Source organism: Azolla caroliniana, unplaced genomic scaffold (genome assembly GCF_043228905.1).
Source record: "Azolla caroliniana isolate FFs.n. ecotype wild unplaced genomic scaffold, voAzoCaro1.0.p SCAF_9, whole genome shotgun sequence".
Lineage (NCBI taxonomy): Eukaryota > Viridiplantae > Streptophyta > Polypodiopsida > Salviniales > Salviniaceae > Azolla > Azolla caroliniana.
In genome coordinates this window covers 5868981-5893928 of record NW_028230444.1, presented here as the reverse complement: position 1 = coordinate 5893928, position 24948 = coordinate 5868981, and the positions used below count along the sequence as shown (strand labels likewise).

At 36.6% G+C, this 24948-nt stretch overlaps 4 protein-coding genes across 6 annotated transcripts in view; all 4 read right to left on the bottom strand.

The window, feature by feature from the left end:
* Positions 1-1623: 1623 nt before the first annotated feature.
* Positions 1624-7452, bottom strand: LOC147860023 (uncharacterized). Its single transcript, XM_087324295.1, has 12 exons — positions 7011-7452; positions 6230-6476; positions 5992-6104; positions 5826-5905; positions 5555-5696; positions 5401-5481; positions 5181-5285; positions 4826-5008; positions 3933-4025; positions 3634-3773; positions 2928-2994; positions 1624-2323 (listed from the first exon to the last, which is right to left on the bottom strand). The coding sequence occupies exons 1-12, from the start codon at positions 7401-7403 to the stop codon at positions 2207-2209; spliced, it is 1761 nt and encodes a 586-aa protein (XP_087180421.1). The 5' UTR covers positions 7404-7452; the 3' UTR covers positions 1624-2206.
* Positions 7453-11927: 4475 nt separating this feature from the next.
* LOC147860019 (pentatricopeptide repeat-containing protein At5g27110-like) overlaps positions 11928-24948 on the bottom strand; it is a 48845-nt gene continuing 35824 nt past the window's right edge. Inside the window, exon 2 of the mRNA XM_087324821.1 lies at positions 11928-13927. Coding sequence (XP_087180947.1) covers positions 12031-13797 — 1767 coding nt within the window. The 5' untranslated portion in view covers positions 13798-13927 and the 3' untranslated portion in view covers positions 11928-12030. The remainder of the gene's footprint in view (positions 13928-24948) is intronic.
* NOP10 (nucleolar RNA-binding Nop10p family protein) lies at positions 16116-17106 on the bottom strand. Its single transcript, XM_087324665.1, has 3 exons — positions 16940-17106; positions 16688-16730; positions 16116-16511 (listed from the first exon to the last, which is right to left on the bottom strand). The coding sequence occupies exons 1-3, from the start codon at positions 16991-16993 to the stop codon at positions 16414-16416; spliced, it is 195 nt and encodes a 64-aa protein (XP_087180791.1). The 5' UTR covers positions 16994-17106; the 3' UTR covers positions 16116-16413.
* LOC147860021 (uncharacterized) lies at positions 18026-24849 on the bottom strand. 3 transcript variants are annotated; one of them, XM_087324743.1, is made up of 13 exons: positions 24272-24849; positions 23108-23289; positions 22888-23043; positions 22658-22768; positions 22274-22486; positions 21951-22012; positions 21787-21838; positions 21176-21235; positions 20123-20197; positions 19929-20015; positions 19619-19696; positions 18860-19063; positions 18026-18452 (listed from the first exon to the last, which is right to left on the bottom strand). In XM_087324743.1, the coding sequence occupies exons 1-13, from the start codon at positions 24816-24818 to the stop codon at positions 18252-18254; spliced, it is 2028 nt and encodes a 675-aa protein (XP_087180869.1). In that variant the 5' UTR covers positions 24819-24849; the 3' UTR covers positions 18026-18251. The 3 variants fall into 3 exon arrangements, 2 of the variants coding, with proteins under 2 accessions (XP_087180869.1, XP_087180870.1); XM_087324744.1 differs by having other exon boundaries at positions 23108-23293; positions 24272-24434; XR_015530243.1 differs by lacking the exons at positions 18026-18452; positions 18860-19063; positions 19619-19696 and having other exon boundaries at positions 20123-20207.

Sequence of the window (24948 nt, the reverse complement as noted above, 5' to 3'; positions counted from 1 at the left end):
TCATTTCTTACAAAAACTTTTTTTCAAACTAAATTTATTGTTGCCTTCAACAAAAGACATGTAAAATGGAAAGCATTTCTCTATGAATGATAGCCTTGGCATTAGTAAATTGAAGAAACATGGTTGTCTTGCATAAAGCTTAGTTCTTCTATAAAGAAGTATGTACCTACTTGTTGAAGAAGTTTGGTTATGTCGATGCGCTCAAATGAAATGATATGAATACTTCCTAATATATCATACTAGTTATGTGTCATAGAATAATTATATATATATATATATAGAAACTAGAATAATGCCATCGTCTTCTTGATGGAGGGGGAGTACCAGAAATGAAGTTGAGAGGGGGCACCACAAACATTGGGGGAAATGGGAAAAGGAGGGAAGTGTCTTCCTCGTGTTATTAATTTCTGCAATGCCATAAAATGTGGACCAACAACAATGATTTTGGGCAAAATAAGAATTAGTGATTGAAAAAGACCCGCATCTTGCTTGTGAAATATATCCATTGATTTATCCTTATTAATTAAGTATAGATCCAACAATAAGATAAAGAGTTTTCCCTAGATGCTAGTCATAATCATTCCTCCCCTGAATGAAAATTAAAAGCTAACCCAAGATTGACGCAAAACATTTTTTGAGGTTTACGATGCAACGTAACATGTCTCCGTTTCTTCCTTTGTTTTGCCTAATACTGAGTAATATTGGTAATGAGTGCAGTAACTCTCGCATTCATAAGAGTATTATTCTTATTGCTTCGACTCATTCCCACCAACCTAGAATGGATGGAGAGATTAGAAGGAAAAAAAAAGGTATTCCAGAGAAGTGGACATCAAAGTTGTGGGCAATGCACCATTAATTGTTGAAACTTGAAACCAAGGAAAAATTGAACTTACCCAATGCAACATTAAGTGTTTGCCTAGTTCACATGTTATGTAAAATTGAAGGCACAAGCCAATGGCTGGAGAAGATACTAAGGACGCAAATCTCAAATAGCAAATTGATCTTTGGATAGTCGGCCAAGTCTGCTTTGAGGTTCTAATCAATCAAGCCTTCTGGCATACTCACTCTAAGCATGTGGAGGATCAGTCATGTCACAAATTGGTCTTGTCCCATTGGTAGATTGACCTGTCTGCAGCCCTGTCCTTCTAATTGTACTTCATAAAAGACATCTAGTGCCGAGGTTGGCCCAAGAGTATGGGATTGGCTTTGGCTTCAATGAGGTTCTAATCCATGTCACGAATTGATCTTGTCCCATCGCTAAATTGATCTGCTCTGTCCCTCTATCAATTGTACTTATAAAAGCCATATGGAGCCAAGGTTGGCCCAAGAGTATGGGATTGGTTTTGGCGTCAATGAGACAGAAGATCATCACCAAAATATGAGATGGGTCAAACATGAGGAGGTTCTTGAGTAGGCTGAGCAGTCAAACTGAGCTTCTGTCCACAATGTAGAGACGAAAAAGGCACTTCTTCCAAGCCCTAATGGGAAACTCCTCAGGCATATGGAGCCCTGAAAGCTATATATTTACAAGGTCATACACACATTTATCAAAGGAAATTGTTTTCCTTTATAATAATCCATTTCTCCAAAGCTCATTGTCAACTTTGTAATGTACACAAAATGACAATCTGGTCAAACAACTTGAGATTTCAACACTCATGTCAATCAAATAAGCTGCTAAGCTTGACATGTATTGTACAAAAGCATAACATCTGCACAAAGATTGTCCATTAGATTCTTGCAGATAAACCCTAATGTGTTTATCCCCCATTGTGAAAAGACATATCCACTCAGTCCTGTTTACAAGCTGGAACGTTTAGTTACAGATATGGACCAAAGGGCTGAGTGGTTTGTATGTATTTCCATATTGGTACAAACAAATTGTGGTAACGTGTTATGGTATACTCGTGGGTTTTCATTGAGAGGCATGAGAAAACTGATTTTGACTTCGTTACAAATAACAAGGAATGTATCCTAATTCTCTTTGATAAAAAAAATCTCTTTGTCCGCCATTTGTTTGTGTGGAAAGTGAAAAAGATGCCAAAATGTCATTGAGAGACACACTGGAATGTGGCAGGAAGTATAGATAAAACTTTACCCAATAGAAACTCAGCATAAATGGCAGAAGAGGCCATTTGGATCTTCAAGAAGAAAGTAATGGCAAAGGAGCAATATTTTGATTATCAAGAAGAAAACTTTCACGGAATCAAGTTAACATATACTGGTCACATGTCTCTAAAGCCAGACCAGCAAAATATCTCACATCAACATCTGGATCTTCGCTAAGCTCAACCAGACAAGGCCGAACGCTTTGTTGCACAACCTGTAAAATATGACAAATCAATAATCCAGCTCATTTGGATAACAATTCATCACCACATAGTAATGGCATGTAAAACTGACAGGAAATGCCCATGGCAACACAGCATTGGAAATGATGTAGCTCCAATTTATATCCAACACTGTACAAAAGTTCAAGCATTTGTAATTGATGCAGGAATTGTAGCTTCTTAGAGCATATCAGTTCGTTGAAGTGCAAACACTTAATGAATGACGTTGAGTGTAACAGACACGCAAAAGTACCCCTAATTTGCTGGGTGCATTTATCAGAATACCCCTATTTTTTCAAAAATTACCAGAATACCTCATTGTAAATAAATTGTTTGTACAAGTGAGGAGTATTTTGGCAATATTCTCACAGATTTATCTTTTGCTTCTTTTAGAACCTAGATGGAATCAATTTTTCGTGTTTCCAAGAGCTTTAGAAAGTAAATAAATGCAGCGCTCTTTGTATATCCAGCATTCAAGACCAGATCTATCTATCAAGATGAGACATTTATTCAAAGGTTCGACTAAAATAGCTTCCAAGTAACCTCAAATAGAAAAGCCTTAATTAAAATTGGGATACAAAATGAACAAGAACCTACCGTAGCATCCAGAACTGACGTCAAAGACTGCAAGACCTTGGCCACATTAAACTTTATGTTTGGTACCCTGCAGTGTTGTCAATGATATCCATCAAAATCAGCTACATTTCACAGTGAATATAGAAAAATATCTTTAACAAAGAAAATGACAGATAATCACCCACCAAAATCCCCTGACCCATGTTCATAATTTTACATGTATTTACTCCTTAAAATAAATTGCTTCTCAATGTTGGGAATCTGAATGAAAGATGACTGCATGCATACTGACATCATTCTCATCCATTACTGTTGAAGCAACAAAGAATCCATGATAACATTCAGGAATATCTAGCAACGTTTCTTCTTTTACCCCTCTTCAGAATGAAAACCCCAGTCTTCAATGAATAATCCATATCAGTAAACCCCAGAAAAATGCCCACACAAAAGCATCTATGTTTATAAATCACATATATTCATTTCTTAAAATAAATCATTTCTCGACTTTGGGAATCTGAATGAAAGATTATCTAATGCATACTCACATCATTCTCATCCATTACTAAGCAGCAAAGAGTTCATGATTACATTTCGAGATATTTTGCAATGTTTCTTTTTTACTCAGAATTAAAATCTTAGTCATCAATGAACAGTCTATATAGGTAAACCCCAGAAAATTACCCACACGAGAAGAGATAGACACAACAAGAAGATTATGTTGACATACCTATCTTTTCCGGCCTCAATAACAACAGGAAGCATAGTTTGACATGTTACTTCAGCTCCCATTACTGGTGCAAGCAGGGATATAGCATTTAAAATAGTCATTCGATAGAGATAATGACTGTTACTTATCATCTCAAGGAGCTGCAAAGCAAGATCCTCTGGTTACAACATAAATTTTCTTAGCTAAGAAATCCAGAAAAAAATGCAGATATTATAAGAAGACAATATGTAGCCCATTATTTTTCCCATTCAAACTGGGTGGATATGAAAATTTTAACGATAGGCTATAAAGGTAAAAACCTGTGGAACAATGTGTTGCATAGCCCATTCTGGTCCAAATTCTTCAGCTAACCTTTTAACATTATTAACTGCAGCTTCTCGGATGGAAAATACCTGTATTTCCATTAGGTATGCATCATTAATTAGTTACCATCATCAAGATTTTCACACTAATATTTATAGATCTTCTATTTCAATACACTTAACCTGAGAAAAGGTAGCCAAAGCTACACGTGCAAAAGCCCCCCATTATATGGTACAAATCTCTAAGAGTTTTTTATTAATTCAAGCAGTCAGTTTTCTTCACAAGAAAAGTCTATCCAGTCTCTAGTCTTAGTCTGAAGAATTCACCATCTCAGACTTTAGACATCCCATACATTCTCATTCAAAGCTTATTGCCTGGTTGAGGAAATTTGATTGAGAAAACTATACTAAATAAATGAAAAGATATTTTAGAAGTAACCTCACTTATATGGAATTAAAAGCCTACAAATTGCAAATACAACCCCACCAAATTGCACAAGGATTTACTTATTAATTTTCATGATAGCCAAAACATCTCTTAATTCTCAAATTTATTTATGCTCCATTGCAGGAGAGAGAATTATCACAGTAAAAGAGAATAATTAATTCAGTGAAAACAACTGTATTTTCGATCCTACGATAATTATAGCAGAATGATTCTCTGGGGAAGATCTTTACATCCATGTGTATCATAGAAGTTCCAGTTTCTATTAGAGTTTGTGACTAAAGAATATGTGTCTATTTGATTTGATAGAGATTAAATAATACAATCAATCCATTTACTATGTGAAATAAACACCTGCTTAATCACGTTGAATCTTTGACCAAACTAAATTGTTGATATAATTGTATTCAATTGGAGGGTCTGGGATCCCTAAACAAAACCTCACCTGATCTCCAAGCCACTGCATGCATAAGGCTCCAAGTTTCTCATCAAAGAACTCTACACCCAGTTGGCTTGCTAGGAGTGGAATATACTCAATTATAGCAAGTCGAACTCGCCAATGTTTGTCTTCTGCAAGCTCCACAATTGCAGGCAAAAGAGACTGTGAAAGTAAATCAATACCAATAACCTGCACATGTGGACAGCTACAATTTAACCCCCAAATCTGTTTGACAGCTATTCATTTATTACTTATTTCTGGAGCCCTACAAAGTATATGTGAGTTCCTATACATATATGCATGTGAACTATAAAACGAAGACTAAAGGAAACTTTTAACATCCAGTTTACAAAATGCATACCTGATTGACTTGATCAAGCTTGCTAATGATATTCAACCTCACATCAGGAAATTCATCTTTCAAGAGAGAAAGAAAGATTGGCAGTAATTGATCAATTGTGGCTTCCTAAACAATAGAACAGAGCACATGCCCATGATGACTGATTTAATAGGCAAGTTAAAAACAAGAGATTTAATAGGCAAGTTAAAAAAAGAATTAAAATATCAAGAAATAACCCTACTTTGCCTAAAATTGGAGCCATGCCCATGATGACTGATGCAAGAGCAGATCGGACATGTTGCGATGAGTCAGATGCCATGTCCTGTCAATATTCTCTTAATTCAATTATAGCTTCAACTTTATTTTGCCAATCATCAAAGATTAGCTTGAATTACCTTAACACAGGGAAGTATAGACTGAATTGCAAGAGGAACGCTAACAATCTTGCAGAATTTGGTAACCTTCCCTGCGGCAGCGATTCTTACTTCAGCCTCATTGTCACGTAGCAAACGTATATATGCAGGAACTAACTCTGCCCTGTTACAAGAACAAAGAAGATTGTTATAAGAAATTTGGGTAGATAAATAGTTCACATAATTTTAACCGAGAAGAATGTCCTAAATTTTTGAAAACATTATAGTATATAATATAGACAAATCCATCAACCTTGTTGCCTCAGGACCTACTGCCTCACAAAGATCGTACAATTGGTTAGCAACCATGTATCGTACCCTCCATGACTTATCCTGTTATAAAGACCCATAAAACCATCCATAAGTAGCCCATTAAGTCATATACAATAGGAATTTAAGATAGCATGATGCACACAAACCTGAGAAAAGTTTATAATTACTGGCAGAATGTTGGTAACACAATCCTGTGATTCCAAAAGTTTGCCTAATGCTGCACATCCCTCAACTGCAAGGATCCTAACGGAATCCTGGACTGCATACATTACATTTTGCAAGACTCATTAGCTAGCAAAATAGCAATATGATAAAAGAGAAGTTCATTCAACATTTAAATACTCTAGATTTCAAAGACAGGAAATGAGCATTGGTACAAAATACCATCTTCTGTTAAGTCCCTGAAGAAGGACATGATATCTGTCTTAAGATGAGAAGAATCAACAGTAGAAGCAAATTTGCCCAAATGTGATGCAGCCGCTCGTCTCACCATTGGCAAATCATCATGGCAAAGTTGATTATAGACTGCTCGTAACTCTGTTTGAAGTGATTCCGATGCACTTGGATATGCTATATGAAAGAGACCACAAGCAGATACACGAGCTGTGAACCATTCACCAGCTCCAAGTCTCTGCATAGTCCAATGCCCCACAAAATGAATCAACTGGAATTTCCGGCTCATACATATGGTCACTAGAATTAATTTAGGGAAAACCACTGAATACTCCTGAGTTTTTCAATATTTCCTCAAGTTCCCATAAACTTTCATTATTCTCCCAAAAAATGTTCTTGGTAGGGTGACCAGAGTTTTTCTATTTCCTAATACTCCTGATTTTTCATTATTTACCCAAATGCCCTAGTCAACCCTTGAAAAAAGAAAAAGGGGATGATTTTACTATATAATTGCTAAAATAGCAGATATAATTGAGGGAAACGAGATGAACTGACAATACACTTGCTAAAATAGCATATATAACTGCTTGAGAGGGGATTGACAGCGGTTGTTTCGAGAAATAACAGAAACTTAAGGTATTTTGAGGAAATAAAGAAAACTTCAGGGGCATTTCAGAGTTTTTACAATTATTTTACTATCTATCTCAAGCTACAGATTAAAACTCATCATCACAAAACTGAAATACATTAGAAAGAAGAACATAGTATCTACCTTGACAAGTGGAATGAACCAGTCAATCATGTCACTCTCTTTCATTTGAGAGCCAATCCGGCACAATGATTCAACAGCTTTGTCTCTAACCACTGTTTCTTCCACAGTGCACAGTGTTTCCAGAGGTGGCAAGAGCACATGTGCATGATCGATACCACCAATATGAGGTATAAATGAACCTAGTTCTTCAGCCATTGCGAGCAAGACTTCGTCATCATCGTCATTATTTTCACTCAGAAAAGGAATTAGCTCTTTTCTAGTCCGTTCTTCTCCAAGAGCTCGAGCAATTGTAGATAAGCGTCTTATTGAGTTGAGCCGCAACTGAATGTCATCATTCTTCAACTCATCGATAAGAATTGCGATTGGGTACAATGGTTCATCGACCATAGCCATGAGATTCAGTGTGCCCCTTCCAAAGTAGTTTTAAATCCCTGAAAATGGCCTTCAACAGAATGAAAAAAAGAATACTAGCTCAAAATAAAGATTCATGATGTATTTCTCAAATGTCCTGAATCTTGAAGTAGATTAATGTTACTACATAAGTATGGTTTTCAGGAAAAAAATTAGGTGTGCATATGTTTAGAAGAGAGTACATTGTGAATTCATAAACTAATCTACAAACAACCGGGAAGAGAAGCAATATATCCAATGAGCTTGTAGGTGCAATTTTATACACATATACAGACAAGCAAGCTAAAGAACCTAACCATTCCATAGGCTGATTAAACCAATGTATAAGGTCAATATATTACTCAGGAAACCAAATCCAGCATTCATAAAATTAGGAGGTTCAAGAATGATGTAGACAGGAAAGGCCGTAGGAATAACACATATAAAGCTCTCAAGCAGACAGAAAACTAACAAAGGGCATTTTGTGCGTAAGGCAGACAAGAGCAAGGCTATATTACTTCCGCGTCTGATACTAAGATTAAACGGCAAATGCATAAGAACATTCAAATATCCTTACAGAACCCAAATTCCAAGAGTCATCAAACATTCAGGAAAGGCAGTGGAAATAACACCTATCCAACTCTTAAGCAAAAACTATCATGTAACTTGAAGACAAACTAAACAATGATGACACTCAGCAATCTCCTCTACAAAGGTAGATGAGAACAAATATCCAATCTTCTCCTTGAGTTATGATCTAGAAAATTTGCTCACTGAAACTAAATGAATTGTGTGCAAGCCATTCTTCTGCAGACTTGAATGATAGTCTCTCATAGTGGCTTACACTACGGTTTTGAAACTCCAGGTTCAAAAAGAGTACTTGATTCATTAATGCAAAGGATCAGAGTTTTTATAGATCATAATGAGGACTTCATATCTCATTTTCTGCAAATAGCAGCAGATGCTTCCATATTCAACCAAGAAGACATTGTCATTGTGATTTGCACGGCAGTTTCAATGCTCAGGACTGATCACCCTGGAAAAAGTACTGCTTTCTGAAGAAAGATTAGACATAAATGACAGAATTAGATCCTGTGGAAGTTCCATGTTCTAGAAAATCTACCAAAGTCAAGTCTAAAAGTGATTTACTCTACAGTTTAAATGCTCAGTACGGCATCAAACGCTCTGAAAAATACTGCTTAATTCTGTGGAAAGATCAGATATGAAGCACAGAACAAATGCCTTTGGAAGATAATAGCTTGACCAGAGTCATTCTACAAGTGATGATTTATAGACAATAATTTCAAACCTAAGTTCTCCCACAAGATTGATTGCTGTGAAAGAACTAATGATATCTGGAGAAACATCAGATATAATAGAAAAAACTAATGATTTCTAGACATGCCATGTCATTGAGAACCCCAGAGTTTCCAAAGTAAAGGAAAATCTTGTCCTGTTCTACAAAGGTGTACAATGAAAATCTCACAGTCAGTCTACCAGTGACATTTTTATTGCTCTAGATATCTAAAATCTGATCATTTTGTTGAAAGATAAATATAACAGAGACTTTGGAATATTATAGGTAGGTAACATGCTAGAAATAACATCTACCAGAGCCAGTGGTTCACACTGCACTTTTTATTATCTAGGCCTGATGGATATGTAAAAATGTAAATTTCTGAAGAAAGATTATAATATAATAAATAGAACCAGAGACTGTGGGATCTTCATTCTACAGAGAAATTCTACCAGAGACAGAATAACACACCACATTTTCAATGCTGATGGCGTATTAACATTCTGAAAAACCTACTAGTTTTCTGGAATGATAACAAACAGACTGAAATCCTACAGTCTATGAATAACAATCGATCTAACAGAGTTCAAATGAAGCATTTTCTAAATCCCTCTAACAAGTCTGCATTACGTTTGTACCCACCATAAACAAAAATGTAATAGGTTCTATAAGGAATTGAAAATGTCCATCAGTTCATCGCTTTGCCTGCAATGAACACTGAATGTGAAACGTTCCTTAAGAAACAGTTTGTTCTCAGCATCAAATCACTGTCTGTATTCTGTCTGTGTTGATACTCAAACGGGGTAATCAACATTTGTGAAGAAGAAAAGAAACATTGCTGGTTCTCAGGCATTGAAAAACTTGTGAGATTCCATCATTCTATTTTTATCCATAGCAAACTGCTGCACGCTTCTGGAATGTTTGTGAAGGAGAACTACACTGTTTCCAGGAATTGAGAAATGTATGCATCCTTTCTGAATCTGCTTGAATTTTCAAACGTTTCCGCAAAATTCCAGAAGAAGAGACACTGCCTATTTTGTGAAACTCCTGAACTGAACTAAACATTTCTGAGCATGAAAAACATGGACATACATGTGAACAAAGCATTCCACGTCTCTGAAACGTTTCCTGAATAATAAACGCCAGTTGCTCTCGTGCGATCCTCTGAAGAAGCAAGCAAGTAAAACCTCATTTATCATTCATTCATTCATCCATCCATTCATCACATGGTGTGTATCGAGCTCATGCACAGCATGGAAGGAATGTGCGTGCATTACATACATGATTCAGCATTGCCGTTTGTGTGTATGTGCCTTCCACAGAATTGGTGATCAGGCTTGATCTCAGGAATTGAAGCAAGAATGATGGTGAAACCAACTAGCTCGGTGGAAGTTGGACGGATGAGAGATGAGAGATGAGAGAGAGAGAGAAGGTGTCTGTTTCGTACCTGTCTGTCTGTTATAGCAGCTGCAGGAGGAGGAAGAAGAGGAATGGAGTGGTTCTGTGGAGGTATGCAGAGAGAATTCAACGATCGGAGGAGGGATGAAGTGGCCACTGTGTATGTGCTTCCTTCTTCCTTTCTTCTTCTTCTTCTTCCTTCCTTCCTTCCTTCTTCTTTCTTCCTTTTGCTTTTACAAACTTTAGGGCTTTCTGGACAGCAGGCAATCAATGAATATATATATGTATGTATGTATGTATGTATGTATGTATGTATGTATGTATGTATCATAAATTATAATATGTATGTAATGTGTGTGTGTGTGTGTGTGTGTAGGTGTATGATTATGTAGATGTATGTGTACATATGTATGTATGTATCACATACATATGTACACATACATCTACATAATATGTATCCTTGCATGCCTGGTCAGGAATCAGCCCCCCGTGAGCATGTACCCCTCACTTGCTTGCTCACATGTCTTCGGTTGTTCCGGATTCTCCTTCAGTTATATCCCTATGCGTGAACATGAAGTTCCTAACAAGGATTGGCAGGTCACTCGCATTTTTGTGAGGCGTCTGCATGACTCATGTGGCCTCACGTGAATTGTGATGATAATGTTCAAAGGATTATGAATTGGCGACAAGCACATATACTCAACAATGACACCTAAACCAATCAATCGGGCAAGAGATCGATCGTCTATACATATTAATGAATAAAAGTCTTACATGAAGTTCACTTATATCTGAGTGGTTGGCAACACCCTAAGCAATGAATTAGGCAGACATAGAGCATCTAAATGCACATTATTGAACCTTAAGCCTTATATGAACTTCACTAATATATATGTGAAGTTTTAACTAGGCCCACCAACTCCACTATACAAATGCTACTACATACATTTTGTCGATGTCGATAAGCTTGCGAAACAAATACTGAAGAGGGAATATATACATTGTGCCATTGTGGTATAAATAAAATGTTCCTCAAATCATCATCCTTTACAATGGCCCTTGCATAACCATGATCGTTAAAACTAAACGAGACCAAAGAGCTCAACTTAAAGCCATGAGAGACAATCATATGTAGAACAAACCTCTCCCAAAGCATTAGTCCATGATCAAGGAAGGAGCCATTCTTTAAAAGACCGTCAAGTATGGACAAATTCAAACCATGATGGTTGCTTTAATTTAATGCCACATATATGTGCAGTTGAGGCAACACGTGGTTTAAAGGGGTTTATACAATCAACCAAAGCAGATTAATGAACATGAGGACGAACATATAGCAATCACTAGCCCACTAAAGCAACCAAGTCTTTGTAAGTATTGTGAGCCTAACCCACTATAGAGAGGAAGATGATTAAGCCCTACCACTCCTAAGAACTCCTCACCCTTTCTCAATTTATTATATTGTTCACATATAGTCCTTATGGACATGAACTCCTCACCCTCTAATTTAGTATAGTTAGAAGCAAGGTTTCAATACACATTGCCTCTTCAATGAGGTTGTCATTCATTTTCCTTACATGGGCCAACGTTCCCCATGTTTCCAAAGGCACACCTCTCACGTTCTCACACTTTTCTATGCGCTAACGAAGAGATCACTTGTAGAGAGTAATGGGAAATCCCACACAAACTTTGCATTGCTATTACATTTCTTTTGTTCAATCATCTACAAGGAACACTACCAATGCTCTTCAGTTTGCTTTATGGCAACCCAAAATAGGTAGACAACAAAGTGCGTTTTGTTCCATCAAGTTCATTTCAATCAATATTCATTCACATGTTTAAAACAAATCACATTCACCAACACTTTCTTAAAAATCAGGAAAGAATGTATGTGCGTGTGTAATAAGAATTGGCAGAAACCATTCTGATTTACTTCCTCTATACACTATAATGCTGCCTATTCCGGAAAGAAGTCTGTGGTTCAAGTTCTTGTATCATTTCCACTGCATATTTGGCTATCTCAATGTTATAATAAATTTTGCACGCACCAAGCAGTGACGTCCAGACGCCAGAACAAGGCTGGAACGGCATTCTCTCAACAAATCTGACAGCATCTTTCAAATGTCCTCCTCTACTTAGAAGATCAATTATGCAGGAAAAATGCTCACTACGGAGCGCCTTATTACACTCTTGCATCATAAACATGAGCAATCTACAACCCTCATCCAGCAACCCACAATGACTGAATGCCAAAAAGATGCTAAGATAAGTGACATTGTCTAGTTCCATATCAGCCTTGAACATTTGCCTAAAAATGTCTTTTAATCCTTCATGATCTCCATGTTGAGCATATCCAACAACTAATGCATTATATGCAATAACATCCTTCTTAGGCAAGGCATCAAACACCGCCAAAGCCTTGTGTAGGCTTCCACATTTGGCATACATATCGACCAGACAACTTCCCAAGCAAACATCACACTCAAGCCCAGCACAAATTATATCATCATGAATCTTCTCACCCATATCTAAGTCTCCAAGTAATGCGCATGCACTAAGCACACCGACAAATGTTAGCCGGTCAGGCGAGACTTTATGTTGTTTCATCATTTTAAAGAGCTGAAGAGCCTCTCCAGGATCTCCATGAGAGACAAATCCTGATATTAATGTTGTCCATGTGACCACATCACGTTTTTGCAAAACTTCAAAGACTTGCTGAGCATTTTCTATGCTTCCACACTTCACAAACATATTCATGAGGGCGCTTCCTAAGACAACATCCAACTTGACCCCACTTCTTTGAATATAATCATGCAACTTTTCCCCCTCTCGTATGTCTTGGGATAAGGAACAAGCCTTAAGAGCACTTAAGAAAGTCGTCTTATCAGGCATAACTTTTCTCCCTACCATTTGATGAAAAATCAACATTGCTTGTTTACACATGCCATGGAATAGGTATCCTGAAATCATTAGATTCCACGAAACCAAATCTCGCTTTGCCATTCTCTTAAATGCATGATATGCACAATCCATACAACCACAGCTTGAGTACATGTCAATAACGGAGTTTCCAACAAAACAATCAGTCTCGAACCCACAAATCACCACCATATCGTGAATCAATTGACCTTCTTCTAGTGATGCAATTAGACTTGATGCAGTCAAAGCATTAGCGAAAGTGACTTCATTTGGAGCCACGGCATTGTGTTGCATCTTCCAGAAGAGCTCTAACGCTACAGAGGCAAGCCGATGTCTTGTGTATCCAGCAATCATAGATGTCCATGATACTGTATTCTGTATTGATAACTTGAGAAACACATGTTTGGCATTCTCTAGACTGCCACACTTCGCATACATATCAATGAGACTAGTTCCAATGAATATATCTCCTTCTAATCCTCTCTCAACAATGCTAGCATGAATCACCTTTCCCAAATCATGTGAAACACAAAGTGTAGATGCTTTCAGTACACACACAAAGGTTACATTACTAGGTTCAACTCTATCCTCTAACATTTTCTGGAATAGATTTAAAGTTTCATTGGGATTCCCCTGTTTAAGATAACCAGAGAGTAACATAGTCCATGTATAGACATCTCGCACATCCATGGCAGAGCAAACCTCGCGTGCTTCCATCATTTTGCCACATCTCACATACTTTCTGATTGTTTCATTTCCAATACAAACATGCTCTGTTCTTCTCATCCCTCCAAAGAGACATACGAGGGATGGAATAGTAAGCAACTGTCATGGGTTTTGAAGAGAAGAAAGAAAACCCAACATCCATTCAATAAACATATGAGCAAATTTAGGGTGATTTCATAAATGGCAAATGCTTCTTCTTCTTCTTCTTCTTCTTCTTCTTCTTCTTAAAAGCCATAACCCTTCATGGGTTATCATATCAGTATTACAAGAAACATCACATTCCAGTTATGTTGAAGACTGACATACTACCGTCACGTCTTATTCTTCTAATAAGACAGCAACGTATACAAATATATTAATGTACAACTCATGAACTCAATCGTAAAATATATGGCAAATTTTCGTGTCGCCGAAAGCAGAAGGGCGGTGAAACAAACAAATAGGTACAAAATTTGTAGAGTTTCAAGGAAATTGGTCTTCCTTTTCTACTCTCTTTATCTAATGTGAAACGGTGTCTTAGAATTATATAATTGGATAAGCGTCATTTTTATGTATTTGATGTGTAGAGCCACCAATCTTGCCATTAAAAAGGCAATAAGAAACATATATATGTCCTTTGTGAGTAGACATGTAAGGATTTGCACCATTTCGGTTTCTAGCATTTTAATCACAAGTAGAATGAGAGAAAGATGCATCAATGTCTACTAGAGCCCAATAATGTTGATCTACATATGTATCATGATCATTTGCCCAACAATTAGATTATTATCCAAACCAAAACGAAATTAGAAGCTCTTGGTTTACATAAGAACCATGATAATGATCTTAATGCGTAGGCTGTGAAAATTGTTAATGATGGTTTATACAAGCATGAAGTGGATAACAATACGATGGGATGAGTTGTGGTAATCAAACATGGTATTTGATGTCCGTTGGTGTGGTAAAGTAAGGTAATGTGAAGTGCATGATTTGCATATGATGAATGCCTCAAGTGGACCAAACATGTTGAGCAATCTTCTCCATGTTTTAGAGTGGGTATGGAAGCCTACTTTAACATGAACATTCTCTTAGGTTCAAGATAATCATAATGCATTGATCTTCTCCACTATAGAAGCAACCTATTGCACGTAGGTATCTCTACAATAAACATTTTTTCATATGAATAAAGTTGATTATAAATGTTAGACTTAGTGAATTGTCCTACATCATCTCTCAGAATAAAACTCAAAATCTATAAAGCTAAACAGTATGGTATACCAAAATCTATAAGTCTAAAGAGTATGGTATACCAGGGTATTTTTAATACACCCAAAGATCATCCCACACACATTTGCCTAATGACGACATGGGCAAACATATCAACAAATTAGCTAAAAATTCATTGTCCAATACCATAATATGACTATATTGAAAGTTTACCATGTAGATATCCATTACGTCTCTTGAAACCCAAATTAAACCTACCTAAGTTTAGGTGACAAGTACTACCAATGTTCACTTAATTATCACAAAACACTTTGCATTGGTGGAAAATAAAACAAAGAATTGCTCATTTCCCTTCATCGCAAACACCCCAACATATGGTGTGATATTATCATAGTAGCCCTTTTGTTTATATCATGTCAATTGCTTGGGAATAAACTTACATGCACATACATTGATACAATGAATTATTTTCGGTAGCAATTACAGCATTAGTGGTGCAATATTATTATTTAAAGATAAGCTACTCATCCTTGGAAGAGGCTATTCAACTCAGCACATGAACCTGCAAACAAATTGCCAATTGTGGAGTTTGTGGACAGCTAGCTAGAAGTTTATCACAAAGAAAGAAGTTGAAATCAACATAAGGATGTGTAGAATAATTAAATGGCAGACACTCCAATTCATGTACACAGCAACCTCATCTTCATCAAGATTTGTGCTGGTAATGCTCCAGCTCTACAATCTTACCACTTACATATGTTGAATCTAATTAGTCGCATCTTACATTCACAATGTTGCCAAGGAACTATTCACCAACTGCTGCAACTATAACTATTCTCTCCATGTTCTAACTTCTAACCATCTTCGGTCGGCTTAAAGAGTTCTCCATTTTATGACCAAGCTACTAAAGATCCCCCAACAAAATGCCTAAATATGAGTTTTACAGTACTACAGCATGCACACTGGCTGTTTAATAGAATCAATGTATTTATGTATGCAATGTAACGAATCTTATTCAATACAAGCGAGGTACATGATGACACAAAGCCACAACATTAAGGGAAGTTTAAATTATGAAATATAAAACAGCTAAATGCGTTGAAGATTTATGATCGTTATAATACTATTTTTGTTACATGTGGATCAAATCTCAACTCAACCCTCATCAAATATAAAATTAAAGAAGATATAATCTCAAAACAATGCAGCATCATCTGAACACAAATCATCAGAATTTGCACATTAACCAATTTCTCTAATCATACTTGTTAACCAAGCTGATCAATTACATGAATCAAGACCTTATAGAACTCAACTCATCGGACATTACCAAAATAGTACATTCTTAATCAACACATCTAGATGCAGCATTCAATTGGATTTATAATGTTTAAACTCATGATTGAATCTGTTGACTGGTATAGGAGACTATTAGAGTAATTCTCTTTCACATGCTCAGACAATCCAGAACTAATATTCTTGAGGAGGTCCCTGAGTAGGAAGAAGACCAAAGCGCTTCTTCAACACAACACGATGCTTGGAGAATTTATCATCCGGTGAAAAGCGGGCTACATTAAAATTCGCATAAAACAATAGCAGAAAAATATTATTACGTAGAACCAAAATGAAAAGTGGAAGAAATCCGCAGAAGCCTCAAATGGAAGCTCATAAATTTAATCTAAAAACAGAAAAAGAAAAAGATATACAAAAGCGGAGAAGGTTAAAAAAGAATCAGAAGGATTACCTGGATGTGCAGACTGTGTTGGACCTCCTTCAGGAGATTCCTTCTGCAAAAAGCGGAGAGAATAATATATTTTAGCCAATCTTCTTTAGGTCACAAAGAAAGAAACATGGACGAAATCATGAATGGATCAGAGATTCCTTGTTCTTTATTCTAATGGATTAGAAAACTCCGATAAATATATAAACATAAACTTCAAACAAAAAGACTCTCTCTCTCTCTCTCCCTCCCTCCCCAACACAGATAAACACAGACCTGTAAGGTGTAGACCTTGTCGCCATTTTCGTTTGTGTAGAACATAAGATACATGATGACTCAAGCAGAAGAAGAAGAAGAAGAAGAAGAAGTCCCAGTGCCCGCAGCTCTGCGTCTCCGTCTTTGTGGAACGTAGCCAAAAACCCTAATTTCTAGACCTCAGACGAACCTTCTTTCTTTTTCTTTAAGTATTACGAAAACGGAAATTGCAGAAATGGCCACCACTTCCTTCCTTCATACGTATGCGTACATACATATAATACATACATACAAATCCATACATACAAATACATACATACAAATACATACATACAATCATACATAAATGCATAGTACATATCTATAATATGCACATACATACATAAATACATACATACATAATATGTATAACAGTATATATAAGAGAGAGAGAGAGAGATCGCGAAACAAATACAGAAAATACCCTGCCTCGTTGGTTACTCGCCATACAAGACTACCAACAATGATAAGGTGGGGAAGTTGGCATGCCTTGTAAACATACCCCACCCCATAGGTGCTCCAAGGCATTACCGGAATAAAATTCCCAGAATGCCCTCTATCACAACTTATTAGCAGTACATACATGCATGAGCATTGTTGAGCCGTTTTCTTACTTCAAGCATACCACACTTTCAAAGTTTCCCATTATTGAATTAGTGAGACATTTAAGCTTTCTTATTCATAAAACCAGCTAGCTGTGTATGAAATAAATATATAAAAGAAACCCTCAATGACAACTTCCGCATGTCATTGACAACTCTTTGAGTTTAGGAAGCTCTTTTGAGAAGGGTTATGGAAACTGAATTTGTAGATCCATTGTTTCAAGAGAAGATGGTTTGTCTACAGTTTGAAAATCATAGCGACTCTTGACAAGATCAACTTCTAGAAGAATTAGATTTGATTGTTATGCAACTGGAATTAGCACAACTAGATTGTAATTCTGATTAAAATTCCATTTAACGCAAACATTAAAACCTTATGTGAGGTTAAAGATCTAGACTTGGGCATTGAATTGCATTATGAATCTACTAAAAGCTCCATTCATAGACATTAAAATCTGGCATGAGATTGATGACATAATTCACTTATTTGTTAATTGAAATTCTCAATTATGTTACATCACTTCAAATGTTAATTTTTGGATGTTCAATAGCTATCATCAATACCCATTTATGTATAATAATAAAAAAGGATATTGGGAAAATCGATCCCAAAATGTTAGAAGTTGGAATTTGAACCCTACATTGGAATAGTGATGTGAATGTAATGGATAACCACAATTGGGTGGAAATCATTATTGCGTTTGCACAAGGGCGAAACGGCGACTTTGATAGTCAAAAATAGCAACGTGTTTTAAAATTAATTCTCCACACAATACTCCTGATGTATAAATGGAGATATCCAATGCCTGCTCGTCGGCACTGAAATGTAATGTTCGAACTCGTGAGAATGTATGGCCACCAAATTCTACCAAATCTAGAATCCCTTGCTCAACCTATAGGACAGAGGGAGCATCATAAAAAATCATCCAAATATATACCTTGTAATATATCAGATGAAATGCCAAAACAAATCTAGCAAGTAAATGCTACTATATAATCTAGCAAGCAAACGACCAAAACATGTGATATAACAAGCAAATGATCATCAACATGTGATCAAGCAAGCAAGCGATTGATCATGATGTGATCAAGCAACTGGTGAAATGTAACATGGCAAGCAAATGTTAAAATTTAATCTAGCAAGCAAATGTTAATATGTAATCGACAAAGAAAATGCTAATATGCAATAGCGCATGAAAAATGATGAAGCAAAATGCTAATAGCATGTAAATGTTAATATGTTATTCTATGAGGAAAACATTGATATATAATTTAAGAAGTAAAGTTCTAACATGTATACCTTAATCCCTTTGCTTCCTGTCCCCAAACCAGTAACTTCAGCTACACCTCTCCAATCCAGACTAGCATTTAAATTGAACTTTTCAACAGCCCTTTTATGAAAAATAATATCTATTCCTCCTGCCCCTGTGTCCAGCATGAAGATAGCACTATGTCCCTTGAATTTAGCTACAGCATGAGGAGTGTTGTCGAGCATATACAGGTCCTATAAAAAAGGGTGTTAGCAATTACTCAGATCTGATGGTGTACTCTACTGCAATACTGAACGAGTAGATGACTACTACGATAACATTGCCTCTCAATTGATTAAACTAGTGAGATGTTCTTACTTTGAATAAAACTCTTAACCTGGTGTATCATGCTCATCATTTCCAAAACAATCAGAAACATGTAAGCTAGAAAAGGATTGTTTACAGTATAAAGATTAAAAGATGTAGAAGTTCATGAATCCCTAAAAAGGCTATAACGCCTAGACCTTAAACCTAAAAATAATAGAACCTAAGAATAGGAAGGGGTAAATAAAAATGTGCTGGCATATAAGAAACAAAGGAATGTTCAGGAGCACTCAAGGAAGGGCATTTGAGAGAAAAACAAAAACTTAGGGTCACTTGGGGAGATTAAGAAAAACAAATCTGGGTTATTTCAGAGTTTTACCCTGAGATCAATACAGGAAATAGAACCCTAATGCTGTTTCAAATGGAAAGGGTAAAAATCACTTTCTTTATGGGTTCATAATACAGCTTTAGTCAAAAACATTTACCTCCCACTTTATTTCAGACCGATATTGTTTGTACAACAATGGGTCATAGAATGATATTCGAAACTCTGCACTTGCCATCTGCACAATTTATTTCAAGAAATCAATGCACAAGAGATATGATCAATGTGATTAAGCACTGATTTAAAAGACAAATGGATCCAAAAATGTTGCCAATGAGCACATATTTACACAAGCACAAGCGGTCTTCACCTCAAGGAATGTAAATTTGTCAAATTAATTTTGTATGGAGTGCATGAAAATAATATGACAAGAATCCATATCTACTTAACTTTTTTAGGTGATAATGTACCTCAACAATAGTTTGGCAAAAGATGTCATATCCACAGATCCCTGAAATCGTTTCAGTCACTCCTCTAACAACCTCATCTGAAGGAGCCTGTGATTTTTAAAGACATGCATTTGTATAATTGCACATTATACGCACTCATCAAGAAAATCTAACCCAATAAATATCGATATCATATATAAATCTTGGTTGCGTACCTGTATAAATATTGGATTGTGTATTGTGAATGGTCCAAGCTGAAAAGATTTTCCTTTTCTAAAACATGTCTTGAACTGGAAGACACTATCAAAGATATGAATATTAAAACAAAAGTAGGAATTTAATTTGGAATTTACATCAGCTTAATCAGAGACCATTCAATAACATACAAGTTGCATGTTCCCTTTCCTCTAGACAAGATTTCTTTTGCTACTTATGCTGTCTAAATAGAAGTGACCTATACAACTCTGGACAGTTGCATACCACCGTCCACAGGTCCTAAATTGACACTGCTGAGCCTTGATAATTCTTTCCCTCTGCAGCTCAGTCGATATGTGTTTGGTTTCACTGTTCCCTCACATTCTAAAGCTTCTGATATAATTAACGTAATTAACTTAGAGAAGCAGGATTTTCATGCAAAATCCGAGAAGTGAACAGAAAAGCTAAAACAGAGTGGTCTCATTCTATGTGACAAATGATATCTGCTGCAGCATGGTTTCTCCAGAAGAGGTTAAGTTACCCAATCCTTTGACAAGTTTATGGAATCACATTGCAGATGGTACTATGAGCCCACATATTGCATGTATCCAGTTACTTCTTGTCTCAATATAATTGCAGGGTACAGGAATCTTCAAAAGGATTACATGACACCATTAAAAAAACACTCAGGAATACATAACGCGATTAAAAAACACAAGTGAAGGTAAATCAAGATGATCAGTTGTAAATGGACCCTAGGATCTACCTTAACATATAATCTTTTCATCTTACAAATTTAAAATACATTCATCTACGTTTCTGCCATCTTGAGATATGAGCATATACCTATAAAGTTCCAACGCCCCAGAATGACCATTGTAAATTGTGGTGGGAGGCAACAATTCTTACAACATTTTATTCAGCCTCTACATAATCAACCGTCTGTATTTAAAACTGAACGTGTTGCCAGAGATTTTTAACCTTATGTAGTGACCATAAATATGCTTGCATCTGAAATCAAAGAATTTAGGAGTATAGAGCACAATTTGATGAATTTTGGAAGATTTTCTTACATTGCCTTCTACACCTGTGATAAAGGCCTCCCCGAAGGAGCCCATATTGACTTCGTCTGCCTGCAGAAAATACATGCAGCTTTTCTAGAATAAGGATTTAATAAGCAAGAAACACATGTTTCCATTTACTATAGATTCAAAATCAAGGTGCATGCATTTTCTTTTTACCCTTATACGATATAATACATTTCACAATTAATATCTCATAGTGGTAAATACAGACTTTTGCCTTCCTAATTGTCATAGATGAACATAACAATGAGGTGAAAGTAGATAAAAATCATCATGACATTATGGTCGTACATAATGCTAATTTATTTTTAGTAGTACCTCGTGAAGTATAAATATAGAGGAAATACACCGATAAATTTTCAGCCTTAATGAAACTTCCCAAAAATCAAATAGCACACGACTTTATCATCTATTTTCAATAATCACCTGATAATTCTACTTGAAAAACAAACACTATATGTTTGCATGCAGTTTCGTGGTTGTAATTTACATTTTAACAACTCACTTCTATCTTTTCTTTATAAGCATATTGTCTAGTCAAGAAAAAACACCTGAATAAGCACCTAAACGCACTCAACTAAAGCAAAAGAGTTTCTCACCTTCTTTCCAGAAATAACCAAACCACTTGCTCCAGTGTCAACAATGAAATATCTGTCACATGCCATATTAACTATAAAGCTCATTTCAAAGAACCTCACCATCAGTCTAGGTAAAAGACAGAAAACTACAATTCAATGCTTCAATAGACAGGAACATGACTAACCCCATATTTACTCCGTCAATTAATGGAGAAACAAGATGATGCCCACTTCTTGCTGGGATCATCTGCTCAAAGAAGAAAAGAAAACTTGAAAAGGCTAAATTACAAGCCTCAGATAGAACTTTTATAGTTAGAATTGTAGACACTCACCAGTACAGAAACAATTGACGAGGTAATATAAGTGAGGATATCTACATAAAGTATTCTACAAACATACATGTGCTTAAAACATTTCAAACATGATAGTGTCAAAATTATGGGGATGGCATTGCGAAGGCACAGCTATTGCCTTTGAGATCCTATAACACATGCACCGCTGATCTTACCTTAACTGATGGTGAACATGACTTGTCTAATTGTATACGAGGACTGTTTGCACTATTGCGCGGCAGTATCGATGTAGATGGATGGGTATAAAAACAAGGGTTTTGCTGACCCTGGTTGCAAGATATGCCATCGTTCTCAACTTTATATAAATGCTTTCCTCCAGCAGCAGGGAAGAAAAGCGTCAATACTGGAAACTTGAATCTTACTTCAGGCTGCAACACCCAAATATAAAACCTCATAATTAATATTCAGATAGAATCACTTATGCAATTGTTCCTATGATACGCTCCTTCCAATGATGAAGGAATCTAGAACTATACATTGAAAGCAGAAAAACAAATATTCCACACATCCACTGCAAAACATGTAAAAATTATCATTACCGTGACATTTTCCCATCCTACAAATTCCCAGATTTCGATTCCGCCAAATGCTTTCATTTCCATTCTTCGTGGTAGCCATGTGAGAGAATCAACCAAAATATAAGTCTCTACCTGTGACAAATCATCGATTATCCAAAGAAACTCAGTATAGCTTTTCCCTAACATTTCACATAGTTGACACAGTAATTCCTATAAATTGTTGAATGATGTACGACTAGAGAGAATATTACCTTCTTACCCTTTAAAGAGACAGACAACCAGATCTCATCTGCAGCAAGAGGATCCTCAGCCAAACATTGTTTTTTCCCCTTCTCGATAAGCAGAATTTTCTGTCCTTGTTCAGTAACCCAGTACCCTGTCCTTATCCATGAAGCTAGTAGGCAGGCCTAAAGTAAAGACATCATTCAGTTTCACGTTGTAGTTGTTTCTTTTATAAAGAATCCAATGTACCTCTAAATTGTCAAGTTCTAAAGCTGAAACATGCCCTCCTGCATCAGCATGCCAGGGGCTCTCTTTGCCATCAAATCCATATTGAAATTCCATTTCTTCACTATTGAAGTGCTCATAAAACCGACCATCTAAACACCATGTTAGTTGCCAATCACCCTCCAAACCAAAGCATGCTTGCCTGCCTAGCTGCATAAAATTAATTTACCACTTACAATAATGCCATGTAGGTACATTGGGCTGTGGACTATGCATCATGCTTGAGCATAAAAACTACATATAAGCGTCATCAGAAATTCAGGGCATGTGGTTAAAATGATAGGTTTGCCATTTCTCCATTCTTGGAGCGTCAACCCCTTAAGAGTTCACTATTGGCAAGTATCAGAAAGAAACTATGGCAGTTTGCAGATATTTTTCAGCATAGAATGGGCAAGACACATGGACTTTCCTTCGCACAATTTCAACTCTACTACTTTTTCCTTCACAAACTTGGGAATTATAATGAATAAACCACTACCTCTTGAGCATTACTGAGGGTTACGACTTCAAAGAGGTTTGAAGGATTGTAACAAAATCCATAATCCGCACATGGTATTTACTCCTCCCGGAGCATGGAAATCCATGTACCAAAACTAATTCCCAGTATCAATGATAAACTCTCAAACTATCATAGTCCACAAAGCATTTTAAATACAGAAATGGCATGCGAAGGCATAATCAGAATCAATATAGAAGGCAAAAAACTTCAATATAGCGAGGCAGAGAACTCAATATCCAGTAGTAGGTGTTCCATTTTACATACAGAAATGGCATGCATTGATATCATAAGAGACAAAAAAATCTGATATAACGTTTTTACATAGACAATTCAAGAATGTTCGTGGATGGTACCATGCCCGATATGGCAGTGTGACATTTCATATAAAAATTGAGCTAACATGAAGCTTCAGGTAGGAGGAAGACTCGATATAAAACAGAAATGGCATGATTAGAAATAATTCAAAGCTTTTCTAAAAAATACAGCAGAGAGGCATAAACCCCAAAACACCACAATCAACACAGTGTTTCACACAAAACTGGCATTTTTTTGACATAGTACAAAGCTTCTCACGGCAATTCTAATTTGGAAAACGAAGTGAATTGATATCATGATCATGTGCTTCATACCTTTTGCTGTGAAATGAGCATTGAGAGGACAATTATCCACACCTAGAGCAAAAATGACCCTTTGCAAGACCTCCTGAAGCGTTAACTCTGATTTTTCTGCGTAATCCCTCTGTAATAAAGAGTCTCTCCGTGTGCAGCAGACCGATGTGGTGCGAGAACTTGCTCCCCTTGAATCAAAACAGAGAGGCACAGAAGGATACTGTACTCGAGTGCCAAACGATGACGACTTCTTCGATATTCCACGGAACGAGTGCGATGTTTGCAGAAGAGAAGTTGAAGAGGCGGAGGGTGGACATGGAAGAAGGTTGTGGTGTATGCAGTTGCAGAGAGAAGACGTATGTTTTGACAGTATTCCATCGAAGGACGAGGAGTGGGAAGTTTGCATCTGAAGAGAAGGGGAAGGATGGGGGGGCCAAGGATGCTTCCGGACCTTCTGTTTCTTGCGGTGCAGGGAGAGGGAGGTAGTGTAGGAAGGAATGGAGAAGGCGGAGATAGCGATGGCGATGGAGGGTGCAGGGGAAGGGAAGGGGGAGGTGCTTCCCGCCATGGCTCATCAATGTGTGGCCTCCTGCAGCCTGCTAAAAAAACCTTCTTCTACTTCTTCTTTCTGTCTTTCTGTCTTTCTTGCTTTCTTCTGGTTTTACATATTTCCATACAATACCCCCCCTTCTCTTTTC

What these genes read in the sequence shown, in the direction of transcription:
- LOC147860023 (XM_087324295.1), bottom strand. Translation starts at nt 7,403, where the DNA reads ATGGCTATGGTCGATGAACCATTGTACCCAATCGCAATTCTTATCGAT. An exon ending in CAGGGACTTAACAGAAGATG is followed by an intron (nt 6,105 to 6,229) that starts GTATTTTGTACC and finishes TAATGTATGCAG; the next exon opens with TCCAGGATTCCGTTAGGATC. An exon ending in CTATACTTCCCTGTGTTAAG is followed by an intron (nt 5,482 to 5,554) that starts GTAATTCAAGCT and finishes GAATATTGACAG; the next exon opens with GACATGGCATCTGACTCATC.
- NOP10 (XM_087324665.1), bottom strand. Translation starts at nt 16,993, where the DNA reads ATGTATCTTATGTTCTACACAAACGAAAATGGCGACAAGGTCTACACC. An exon ending in ACAAGGTCTACACCTTACAG is followed by an intron (nt 16,731 to 16,939) that starts GTCTGTGTTTAT and finishes CGCTTTTTGCAG; the next exon opens with AAGGAATCTCCTGAAGGAGG. An exon ending in AACACAGTCTGCACATCCAG is followed by an intron (nt 16,512 to 16,687) that starts GTAATCCTTCTG and finishes ATTTTAATGTAG; the next exon opens with CCCGCTTTTCACCGGATGAT.
- LOC147860021 (XM_087324743.1), bottom strand. Translation starts at nt 24,818, where the DNA reads ATGGCGGGAAGCACCTCCCCCTTCCCTTCCCCTGCACCCTCCATCGCC. An exon ending in TGCTCATTTCACAGCAAAAG is followed by an intron (nt 23,290 to 24,271) that starts GTATGAAGCACA and finishes TTATGCAGCTAG; the next exon opens with GCAGGCAAGCATGCTTTGGT. An exon ending in ACAATCCAATATTTATACAG is followed by an intron (nt 20,016 to 20,122) that starts GTACGCAACCAA and finishes TAAAAATCACAG; the next exon opens with GCTCCTTCAGATGAGGTTGT.